Source organism: Ochotona princeps, chromosome 29 (assembly GCF_030435755.1).
Source record: "Ochotona princeps isolate mOchPri1 chromosome 29, mOchPri1.hap1, whole genome shotgun sequence".
In the NCBI taxonomy this organism is placed as follows: domain Eukaryota; kingdom Metazoa; phylum Chordata; class Mammalia; order Lagomorpha; family Ochotonidae; genus Ochotona; species Ochotona princeps.
In genome coordinates this window covers 12,074,146-12,086,207 of record NC_080860.1, presented here as the reverse complement: position 1 = coordinate 12,086,207, position 12,062 = coordinate 12,074,146, and the positions used below count along the sequence as shown (strand labels likewise).

Sequence of the window (12,062 nt, the reverse complement as noted above, 5' to 3'; positions counted from 1 at the left end):
AAGGTGCTTATTAGCATATACATTATGCATTTGGAAAGCATTCAGACAATATAGAAGCATCTGAAGTAGGGCCCAGTGCAATGGCTCAATTGGCCAGTCCTCCCTTTGCATGCACCAGGATCTCATATGGGCACCAGTTCTAATCCCGGTGGCCCTGCTTTCCATCCTGCTCCCTGATTGTGGCCTGGGAAACCAGAAGAGGATGGTCTGAAGCCTTGGGACCCTGCACCTGTGTGGGAGATCCAGAGGAGTTCCTGGCTCCTGGCTTCAGATCAGCTCAGCTCTGGCCATTGCGACCATTTCAGGAGTAAACCAGTGGATGGAGGATCTTTATCTGTATATCTCCTTCTTTATATATCTATCTTTCCAATAAAAATAAATAAATCTTTTTTTAAAAAAAAGTATATTCTTGGCCAGCACTATAGTATAGTAGTGGGTTAGGCTTCCACCTGTGGTGCTGGCATCCCATATGGGCCATATGGGCCATATGGGCTGCTACTGTGTCTGAAAAGTAGCAGAAGATGGCCAAAGTCCTTGGGCTGCTGCACCCATTTGGGAGACCCAAAAGCAGCTCCTGGCTCCTGGCTTCAGTTGTTGCAGCTATGTGGGAAGTTGAAGCAGTAGACGAAAGATCTGTCTCTCTCTTTCCCTCGCTCTCTCTGTAAATCTGTCTTTCAATAAAAATTTCTCCCTTTTTTTGCCTAATTAAGGAAATCATATAAAACATTGAGTCGTCTCTCTTCCAAAGACAATAAAGACAAAGCCATCAAGTCTTACATTTATGCTATGGAGAGAAACACACCCAGGCATCCACCTCTCAGAACAAAAGCACACTGTCTTGTTGCCCATCTAGTTTATCTTTTAAATACTAATTAGAAATACACTGTGTGTGTCTTTCATTATCTACCCATTCTACACAGTTGTATATGGCATTACATAATGTGGATGTTTACAAAGTTATGTAGACACACACACCCCCCAGACAATCCAGTGTTCCAGTTTCCCCCTCATCCAGCCTCTTGCTGCAATGCTTTTCTGAGCATAAGTTCTAGAAGTAGCATGCACTGCCTTGGCTTAGCTTGCTATTCCTAAACCTAATGACATTTTTTGCTGGAGGAAACCAGAACAGGCAAGCATGGTCCACACCAGCTCACACTTCTGGGGAAAATTAGGATGGGTGCAGGCTCATGGTTGAATCGGAAAAATAAAAAAAAGGGGTGGGGTGACTCCCAGCACAGGCTAAGAAACCACTACCATACACCACACACACACACACACACACACACACACACACGTATTCACACATTCATGTACACACACGTATTCACACACTCGTGCACACACACGTATTCACACATTCATGCACACACGCACACACACACGCACACACACACACAAGACAACTGCAAGTTGCACTATCTCACCCTCACCCTTTACTCCCTCGTAGATACTTTCATGGTGGAGGATGCGGTGGAAGCCATCGGGTTTGGAAAGTTTCAATGGAAGCTGTCTGTCCTCACTGGCTTAGCATGGGTGAGTATTCTGAGGCTGGTGTCCACTTCATGGGAGTCCCCAGTGGGCTCTCATGCTGCCCCCCCCGCCCGGTTTCCATGTCTATAGAAGCTATGCTGGAGTCCTAAACAACAGTTCTGTGTAGTGATGCTTGGTGGAATAGCAGCGTGGGCTGGTGGAATGGGGGTGGTTGGGGAGCTGGATGTGCTGGTGATGGCCCTGAAAGAGTTGAAGCCCCTGGCCAACGCGCCAGCTCTTCACTCCACGGAGCACCTGTGATGTCAGCTGTGGACCCCTCCTGTGGACCCCTCCTATGGGCACAAGTGGCTTTGCCTTCTGCTTCAAGGGGCTTATAGTCCCTTTGTGGAAATCCTCTTAGAAGGGTTGGCCAACAGCACAGCCAGACATTCATCTGGAGGGACCTCAAGGGTGGGTGTTTGTGGTTAAGTCGCCCCTTTAGACACCTGCACTCCATGTTGGAGTCCCTGATTCTGGCCCCAGCTCCTCCACTTCTGCTCTACCTGCCTGCTAACGCACACCCAGGGAAGCAACAGATGACCACTCGAGTATGTCAGTTCCTGCTCACCACATGTGACACCTGGGTGGTGTCCCAGGCGCCTCCTGGCTTTGGTATGGCCCAGCCCCAACTCTCACGGCCCTCTGGGGGGTGAACCAGCTGATGGAAATCTGTCTCCCACTCTGTCCCTCTGCATTTCAAATCAAATCAAAGTAAATTTTAAAAATTGCTATAAAGCCTAGTGTCCTAGAAAAACATTGATTTTGTGTGTGTGAATGATAGATCACAACTGAGTTACACATTTTCCTACATGCATCATCAGTTTCCCACACATATTTCTCCCACTAATTGGAAATGCTGTTTGATCCCATACAGCTCTTCCCCAGCCTCACGGGTCTGCTTCTAAGCTCTCATATCTGTCTCATGGTTCTGGCTAGTCCCATAGCAGTAACAAAATATTTAATTACTGGGACTTTCTAGTATGCTTTAGTATATTAACAGGTCACGCTTGTTAACTATACTGGTAATTCTACATGAACAAATGACCTACAAACCAAGGATAATCTAGTCTCTAATTGCACGAAGAGAAAAGATCATTCTCTGCTTGGCTCTGTCAAAAAATTTTTCTTGGATTTTAGAAATATGCTCTTTTCCCACTTTAGAGAGGGTTCTTATTTTTGTGAACACTAAAAAAACACAACCCATACCCCAAGAATGCTAAAGGGCTTTACCAGTTTCTACATGATAACATTGTTTTAGCTTTTACTGTGTTCCTCTTGTGCTTTCTTTATTCGAAAGGCAGAGTGAAAGGCCCATCTTGGATCACTGGTTCACTCCCTTAAATGCTCACAACCCTTAGGAGCAGGAGCCAGGACCTCCATGCAGGTCTCCCACGTGATTATCTTCTGCTGCATTCCAAGGCACATTAGCAGGGAGCTGGAGCAGAGGAGAGAGGACCCAGGATGGAAGCGGCACTTCGATATGGGATGCGGGCAGCCCAGGCAGTGGCTTAGCCTCCCATAGCCGCCTACCCAACAGGACTGGCCCCTCTCTGTCATGGGGGGAAGGACGGAAGGAAGCACAGCAGGTGGAAGATGGTGTCCCTGGGCCACGTGGGCTTGGGCAGCAGCCTGTCTCACACTGTTCCCTTTCCTCTCTGCAGATGGCCGACGCCATGGAGATGATGATTTTGAGCATCCTGGCTCCTCAGCTGCACTGCGAGTGGCGCCTCCCCAGCTGGCAGGTGGCCTTGCTGACTTCGGTAGGCGGCCTGCGGGTTTCTCTTCTATGGGAACATGGAGGTGTCCTGTGGGAGGAACCTTCCCTTCTGCTGCCAAGGCCCTGGGTGGAAGTACACCGTGACCTCAGCACGCGTGGTTGGTCCCCACATCACATCTGCTGGCAGCTTTGCAGCTGATTCTACCCCTATCAGCTGGGCTGTCCCATGGCTGGGGCTAAAAGTAAATAATCGTAAAGGGGTCAGAAGCTGGATGAGTTCTGAAAGGACTTAGAAGGGGACCACTAGCATCCTCTTCGACGTTTTTGGCAAGTGCTCGTCCCATTGGTAAGATCAGCAGAGTGGGAAGGACAGGCGGTGGCTTAACTTGCAGTGCCACAACAATAGCGCCTCAGGAGAATTGTGCACCAAGATTTATCTCTCAATTCAGTTTTCTCATGACTTGATGAAAGAAGCATTTAGACCAGGGTTTGTCCCCTGTCTTGCTGTCATCAGCTGCGTGGGGCATGACATCATCAGTTACTTTTGTTCTCTTTCTCTGATGCACTCTGTGTTGATAGACACTCTCCTTGCACCCACAGGTGGTCTTTGTCGGCATGATGTCCAGCTCCACGCTCTGGGGAAATATCTCGGACCAGTATGGCAGGAAAACAGTAAGGCAACTTCTGTGTGCCAAGCTTGTGCTCTGGGCTCTCCCAGGGGGCGGGGTAGGCAAGTAGTAGAGCCTGCACTGGTTTCGCACCAGGGGGCGCTCCTGAGCACCACGAGGTGGACTCTCCGTCATACTTTCCTAAAAGGCTCATGCATGTTCACCTGGTTGTTACTTGAGCGTTTTTGGAAGAGAGAGGGACAGAAATCTGTCATCCACTGGTTCACTCCTTAAATGCCCAAGCATCTAAGTCTCTGGGGCCACTTCAGTAGACCAAACAGGCAAAGAGAGCCTGATTCTTCAAGGAGTGAACTCCATCTTATGCCCACAGCACATATCACTAATTGATCCTAGCGCTCTGAGCTCCTCAAATCCACATTATGTACCACAACTAAGACATTGCTGGGGGTGCCTGCATGCATCCCAGCTCGAAGCACCTGGTTTTAGGTGTTGGTCCTCTCCTGGAGTCCAGCTGAGAGACCCTGGGCGGTAGAGCTGGTAATGCAAGTGGCTGGGCCCTGACACCCACATGGGGAACCTGGATTGCCAGCCTTAGCCTGACAGTAGACAGGAAATACTTCCTGAGAAGCTGGACAATTCTCAGAAGAGAATTATGTCTGCTTGTTTCCTAACCCTGCATCTCTGATCCCCGCAAGGCCAGAAGTTGACTCAAGGGAGAAGTGCTCTTTGATACCTGAAAAGGTCACTAACTTAGAGTCCTTTCCCTCCATAGAAGAGGGCATTTGTTCTCTTTCCAAGGGCATTTCCAGGAGGTAGCTCTGTAGAATACAGAGGGGAGATGGTTCCAGCATGTGCTGTAGCAGGCTAAGCCCCTACCTGTGGTGCCAGCATCCTCTATGGGCACCTGTTCTAGTCCTGGCTGCCCCACTTCCCATCCAGCTCCCTGCTTGTGGCCTGGCAAAGCAGTCAAGGACGGCCCAGAGCCTTGGGACCCTGCACCCTGTGTGGGAGACCCAGAAGTAGCTCTTGACTCCTGGATTTTTGAGCCCAGGTCTCTGTGGCCATGTGGGAAGCAAACCAGTAAATGGAAGAACTCTTTCTCTAACTCTGCCTTTCCAAAAAAATATATAATTAAATTTTTTGGAAAGGAAAACTACAGAGAAGAGAAAGTGCGAGTTTGCATGTGAAAAAGTGGGTGCTTAGCCTGTGTCTCACATTGGAGGGCCTAGGCTCCTGTGTGCTGTCCCGTTCCAGATTCTGGCTCATGCGTGTCCTTGAAAGCCACAGTAATGGCGCCATTGCCTGATTCTTGGCCCCCATGTGGGAGTCTCTGGCTCCTGGCTTCAGTACTGTGCTCTCCCATCCAGTCCTGAAACTTCAGATACAGGGGGAGTGAACCAGCAGATGGAAGCTTCCTCTCTCTATCTATCTTTTTGAGAAAGATCTTATAGAGAGGTTTCAAGTAATGGCACTTGCTGACTTGTGACTGCAGTTTTGGCATCTTCTAGAACAGCAGTTGTCTTGGGGAGGACACTGAGTAAGATCTAGAGATGTTTTGATTGTCACTGTTGGGGGGTGGGTGGGTGTGGGAAAGGTACTCCTGTCACCTGGTGGGTAGAGGTCAATGAGGCCATCCGATGCTGTACCCGTACAGGACCAGCACTGCCACAAAGATGTGCTGGCATGGAGGGTGCTGTTGCTGGGGCTGCGATGGAAGGACCAGGCTGTGAAGTCCACATGTAGATGATGCTAACAAGCAGTGACATTGGGGAGAGCCCTTCCTTCTCCTCTTACAGCATCACCTGGGACCATTCAGCCCTCCTCTGGGTTTCTACCCAAGGGGCTCTCCTGGACAAGTGGGATGACAGGGCATCATTGTGAAAAGCATGTGCTCCATGAGTTCAAATCCAGCCTCTCCACTCACAAGGCTACATGGCCTTGGTCAAGTTATTCCATTCCTCCGTGCCTCACTTTTCCCATCTGTGAGTGGAGTAACAATTTTCTTCTCCTGTGGGGCTGTAATGAGGTGTAAATGGCCTTGAACACCAACCTCTCAACCGGAGATAGAGTTCTGTTAGGGTTGCTATCATGGCCCAGGCTTGTGGTGCACGTGAAAGGTAGCACCAGCATTGAATGCAAGCAGATCTAGCTCCAACGTTCACATCCTTCATCCCGACCTTGGCCTCTGGGAGACAAAAGCGGAATAGCCTCCTCATCTGTTGGACATTTATTCTGGCCAAAGATGTGGAGCTCAGGGTGGGAGAGCTGCCTGTACACAGGATGTCCTGTCAGCTCCCCCAGCTGGCTGACTAACCTCCACCCCGGTGGGAAGCCCCAGCGACCAGGGGCAGAGCAAAGAAGCTGCTTGTTCTTTGGCCTGGGATCATGGACTGGCCTCAGAGAGGATGGCTCAAGCTCCAATTACAAAACTGCTTCGGAATGCCCAGGAATCTGAGCTGGCTGGGCAACTGGCAAGCCTTCACATGCTAGGAGACCTGCCTTCATTGGGAGGCATGTGACCCTGTGGGATGAGCGCTTGTGGAGTTAGGAATCAGGGGGCTGCTCTGGTCTGTGGAGAGCTTGGAGGGCTTGTGGCAGCTGCAGAAAGATGAAGGTTGACCCCTAGAAATGTGGCCCTCCAGCCCTGGGATCTGGTATCAGAGAAGACATGTGCTCAGGGCACCATGAGGGAATCAGGCACCTGCCTGCATGTCAGGGCTCATGGGGTGATGGCTCTTTTGTTCATGAGCAGCCCCAAGGCCCACAAGCACAGCTCTCAGACAGGCTTTGCCGAGAGCAGCCGGTCTTTGTCCTGGCAGGGGCGGAACTTAGCCCTGGTTGCTGAGTCCTCATTTTCTGGGCAACTGGAAAGCTCTGGCATCAGCAGACAAACACAGAGCCAGCTGCAATCTTTTGTGACCCAATGGGGGAAGGTAGCAAGCCTGGGTGTGCTGCCTGGCAAAGGGCATAAATCCATCCCCTGCCCCAACAGCCCTGGAAGGAGGTTTATCTTTGTTTCCCCTGTGTCCAGTCTGGGAGTCCTCGTGCCCACCACCCCGCCCCATTCCTTTTCTCTTGCTCTGATTTTCTGTTTTCATATTGCCTGCTGTTGAATCACCCTATGTCAATCCTAGAATCTTTGAGTTCCAACGGGGAGAGAGAAAATCCCTGTTAAATTAGCTTAAGCCAAAAGAAGGACATTCAGTGTCTGTGTGGCAGGTGCCAACTGCATACCTATATAAAAATTTGTTTCATTTATTTGAAAGGCAGAGGGACAGAGTGCAAGGGAGAGACAGAAAAAGAGATCTTCCATCCTCTGGTTCAACTACCCCCAAAGCGCCACAATAGTTGGGATTGGGCCAGGCTGAAGCCAGAAGCCAGGAACTCCAGCCAGGTTTCCCACATGGGTGGCAGAGGCCCAAGTGCTAAAGTCATCTCAGACTACCTTCCCAGGCTCGTTCACAGGTAGATGGATCAGAAATGGAACAGCCTGGCCCCGGCACAGTAGCCTAGTGGCTAATGTCCTCGCCTTGCATGCACTGGGATCTCATATGGGCATCGGTTCTAATCCTGGCAGCCCTGCTTCTCATCCAGCTCCCTGCTTGCAGCCTGGGAAGGTCATTGACAACAGCCCAAAGCCTTGGGACCCTAAACCTGCATGGGAGACTCAGAAGAGGCTCCTGGCTTCAGGTTGGCTCAGCTCCGGCTGTTGCGGCTGCTTGGGGAGTGAATCATCGGACAGATCTTCCTCTGTCTCTCCTCCTCTCTGTATATCTGACTTCGCAATAAAAATAAATAAATCATTAAGCTCTGTTTCTTCTTTTTTTTGAAAGATTTGAAAGAGGAAGATGTTCCATCTGCTGTTTCACACCCCAAGTGGCCACAACGGCTGAGGCTGGCTGCTCTGCTTCCAATCCAGCTTCCTGCTAATGTGTCTGGGAAAACAGTGGACGATAGATCAGTTCCCATTCCTGGTACTAGTCCATGTCCTATTACTCTAACAAAACCCAAGATTGGGGAGCATAACAAGAGGCTTGTTCTGCTCACAGCTCTGCAGGTTCAAAGGCTTGAGGCCTTCATGGAGGACAGCATCATGATGGCAGGGGACTTGGCCAAGAGGCAGAGACCACGTGGTGATCCCATGATGGTTACACGATGAAGCAAGACACTGGAGTATGAGCAATGACTCGCTGCCAGGTCCTACTTCTTAACACCGACACACTGGGGACCAAGCCCCTAGCCTATGAGCCCTTTGGGACAGACACAAACCACATCCAAGCCATCATGTGCCTTGACCACGATGTGAGGGAGATTTTGTGAGGGACATTTTCACAAGGTCATTAATAAAACAACAAAAAATATATGTGTGGCCAGTGTCATGGCATATCAGGTTAAGCCTCCACTTGCCGTGCTGGCATCTCACATGGAAGCCAGTTCAAGACCCTGCTGCTCCATTTCTCATCCAGATCCCTGGTAATGTACCTGGGAAGGCAGCAGAAGGTGGCCCAAGTGCTTGGGCTTCTGCTCCCACAGCAGGACGCCCAGAGAAGTTTCTGGCTCTTGGCTTCAGACCAGCCCAGCTCTGGTCTTCGGGCTGTTCAGGAAGTGAAACACTGGATGGAACATATTTCTCTATGTGTCTCTCCTTCTCTCTGTAATTTTGTCTTTCAAATATAAATAAATAAATAAGACTTATGTTCAATATGCAAATGTCCACAGGATGACAAAGAAGGTAGCCCTGATTATAGCTATCTTTACCACTGAGGATCATCAATATTGTTTCCTTATATTTCCCTTTTTAGCCAGGAGCCCAGAGCCTCTTCCAGGTCTTTCCACCTGGGTGCAGGGTTCCAAGACTTTGGGCCATCTTCGACTGCTTTCCCAGGCCACAAGCAGGGAGCTGGATGGGAAGCAGGGCTGTAGGTGACGTTTTGAGATCAGATCTGTTTGCAGACAGATGCTGTGGACGCACACTGACAGATGCTGAAGTGGTCCCCAGTGACTCACATCCCACAAGCAGTGTTGCCATTGACAACAAGCTTTCGTGAATGAACGACTTTGTGGAGATCCAGATAACATGAATCTCCCTTTGATGCATCTGGAAACTGTGCTTCCAACACGTCAAGCAGACATTCATACAGTGCCATCCTGTTGACACTGGAGCAGAGTATCGTTCCAGGGGTGACCTATCAATCAGAAATAGCTTTCAGCTTCCACACACCTGGGGGACGGGGAGAGGGCAATTGAGACGCTGAATGGCTCAGGACGAGTCTATTGTATCTTATGCATATCATAGGGGAAGCACCAAGAGTGACCTCCAATTTTCTCACTGACCTGCTAGGGATTGGCACCATCTGGACAGAGCACCCCTGGCCTCCACTTGGCCGGGCAAGATACCTTTAGTTTGGCCCTCCTAGTGGCATGCAGCAGGGTGCAAGGGCACACCCGCATGATTCCACATCTTGCTCCTCCACAGGGGCTGAAGATCAGCGTGCTCTGGACCCTGTACTACGGCATCCTCAGCGCTTTCGCCCCCGTGTATAGCTGGATCCTGGTGCTCCGGGGACTGGTGGGCTTTGGAATCGGAGGGGTTCCCCAGTCGTAAGTAAACAACCAGCGCCGGCCCTGCAGTGGGGGCCTCACTATCTGGGGATTATGCCTCCTTGGATTCAATCTACTGCAGCTCAGAAGTCTTCAGAAAAATGTCCATGTGTGTGTGACCATGTGTGTGTGTGAGTGTGTGTGTGTGTGTTACACGCGTGCTGAATGCAACATCTTTTCCCTTTGTCATTTGCCCCTAAACTGTACTGACAGCTATATGCACAGTATTTACACGGCGTTAAGTATCATAAGTCATCTAGAGAGGATTTGAAGTATACAGAGGAGATGTATAAGTTAGATGCAAATAGCACATCATTTTATAGAAGTGGTTTGAACATCTGCCAAGGGTCCTGGATCCAAAGCCCTGTGGACATTATCAAGGACTGACTGTGTGAGGTTTATGGCCTCCAAAGAATGCAGTGGTGGCCCCTGCAGCGTTCTGACTTCAAGGAGCCAGTGATGTAGAACAGCTTGGCAACAGTAACAAAAAGCAAGCCACTAGATGCAAGCTGAGGAAAGTAAAAGAACAAAGTGTAGCAATAGGGCTAGTGTCAACAGGGCCTTTCACTCTGACACATCGCAGCAGGGGTGGGGTAATGCTATGGTGTCAACACAGCCTCCCTGGTCCAGGGGAACTGTGGCCGGAGGGGGGGGGGGCGGGGGGGATCCTGCGGCCAAGTCACACAGCGTGAAAGTGAAACTAAGACCCCAAGATGTCAGCCAACAGCATCTGAGTTGTTTTTTAAGATTTGTTTTATTTATTTGAAAGATAGTTACAGAGAGAGGGCAAGGGAGAAACAGAGGGAGACAAAGATCTTTCATCTGCTGGTTCATTCCCCAAATGGCTGCAATAATTGCTGGGGCTGGGCCGGTCCTGCCTGGGGTTATTTGAGTATTCATAACATCACTTGCAGGCCATATAAAATGACCAACCTAAGCATTAGTCTGCTGGGGGTTTAATGAATTTCAGGTCCTGCCTGTGATTGCCTTGGGAGGGCCAGACTAAGTGATTTTATGGGTTGGCTGCCCTCTGCCCCTCACCCTAACCCTATGGGGACTTGGAAGTTGCTCCACAATGAGATCAGCAGGCCTGACCTGTCTACTCTCACATCAGTCTTTGGATGTGTGCTGCCCTCAAGAAGGGAGTATGACCTTGGCCATGGCAATCCCTGCAAAGGACTGAGCTGTGAGCTCCTATAGGACTGAAGATCCCATCCCTGAAGGGGGACTCCAGGTAGCCCCATCCCTGCAACCACCACAGTCCAGCTGTTGCACCCATGGGTCAGCTGGCATTGCCCCTAAACGGTCAAGTTCAGCCCCTGTAAGAGCAGAGCCTCCAAGGTTCTGGTGGTTCTTTCACTGCAGTGACTCCCTTGAGACTGGTGAGGAGTGAAGCATGGTCCCGCTGGGGCTCCTGGTCTCCCGGCCATCAAGGATGCTCTGCACTCTGCTACTCTGGTTCCCCCACTTCTGACTTGCACTCTGGCTGGGAGTGAGGGCGACTCAGCCTTATGCCTGAAGGGTCCAAGTCCCTCACTCCATGCCCCTCTTAGGCCACACCTTACCTTTCCACGCCTCACTTTCCTTGTCTCCAAAATGGGAATAACAACCTACCCACATCATGGGGTCCCTTAGAATGTTAGCCTGTGTGATGCTCCCTTCCCAGGACCCAGCAGAACAAGTTAAGGTGTACTTCAAGCATCAGACCTCCCCTCAACCCTCTTTGGGAAGAAAGCTGCATGTCAGCATGACAGACAATGGGGCAGAAGGAACGTTAGCGAGGGGAGGAGACGCAACGTGCAGATCAACACACAAGCCTGCGGCTGCACAGTGAGTGCACTCCCTTCTGGACTCATTCCTCCGGGGCTCCACAGAGCAAGGAGGGTAACTTCCCCTGATCTGCCACGGGTTTAGGAGCCACTGGAGCTTGAAGCTGAGGCCATTTTCAGGGCTGGAAAGGGCTGGTGGCTCGGCTGGAGGATTTCCTGGCAACAGAGTCCTTGCCCCATGCCCAAGCTGGTCACCTACCAGGGGACTGTTTCCCTTGTGCCAGGGAAGAGTCCTTCACAGATGAGTAGTTCATCCCCAGATACTCCAAATGCCAGCTGAGAGCCCCCAGCTGGCTTTCCCCGTGTGTCTGACCAGCCCGCCATAAATCAGCGTGCCTAGGCCCTCTTTGCGGGTTCAGTAAATCTGCCAGAAAGGCACATAAACCTCAGGGAAACACTAATTTTGGTTACCCCCAGAGGACAGCATGTTACAAATGCTACAGAGGAAGGAAGACAGGGCAAGGGAGCAGGGAGGAGCACAGCACGTTCACACCCTCGGCAGGTGCACCAGCACCCCCTCTCAAGTCTCCACCTGCTCAGCCACATGAGGGCTCCTAACCTGTCCTTTCCTGTCCCTGTACGTATTTACAAAAACTTTGTTGCATGAGCCTGGTTGATGACATCGTTGGCCATCAACCATCAACTTGACTGTTTTTTTTTTTTTTAACCTTTACGTATTGGAAAAGCAAAGTAAGAGTGAGAGATTCATTGGGGGCCTCCACTGGGTCATTTCCCAAATGCCTGCAACAGCCAGGG

The 12,062-nt window shown here is 50.6% G+C and overlaps 1 protein-coding gene across 1 annotated transcript in view; it reads left to right on the top strand.

Annotated features, from left to right (window-relative positions):
* The window catches only part of SVOP (SV2 related protein), a 34,106-nt gene that overhangs the window by 1,486 nt on the left and 20,558 nt on the right, over positions 1-12,062 (top strand). The window contains exons 2-5 of the mRNA XM_004591917.2: positions 1,448-1,533; positions 3,192-3,290; positions 3,848-3,919; positions 9,353-9,477. Coding sequence (XP_004591974.2) covers positions 1,448-1,533; positions 3,192-3,290; positions 3,848-3,919; positions 9,353-9,477 — 382 coding nt within the window. The remainder of the gene's footprint in view (positions 1-1,447; positions 1,534-3,191; positions 3,291-3,847; positions 3,920-9,352; positions 9,478-12,062) is intronic.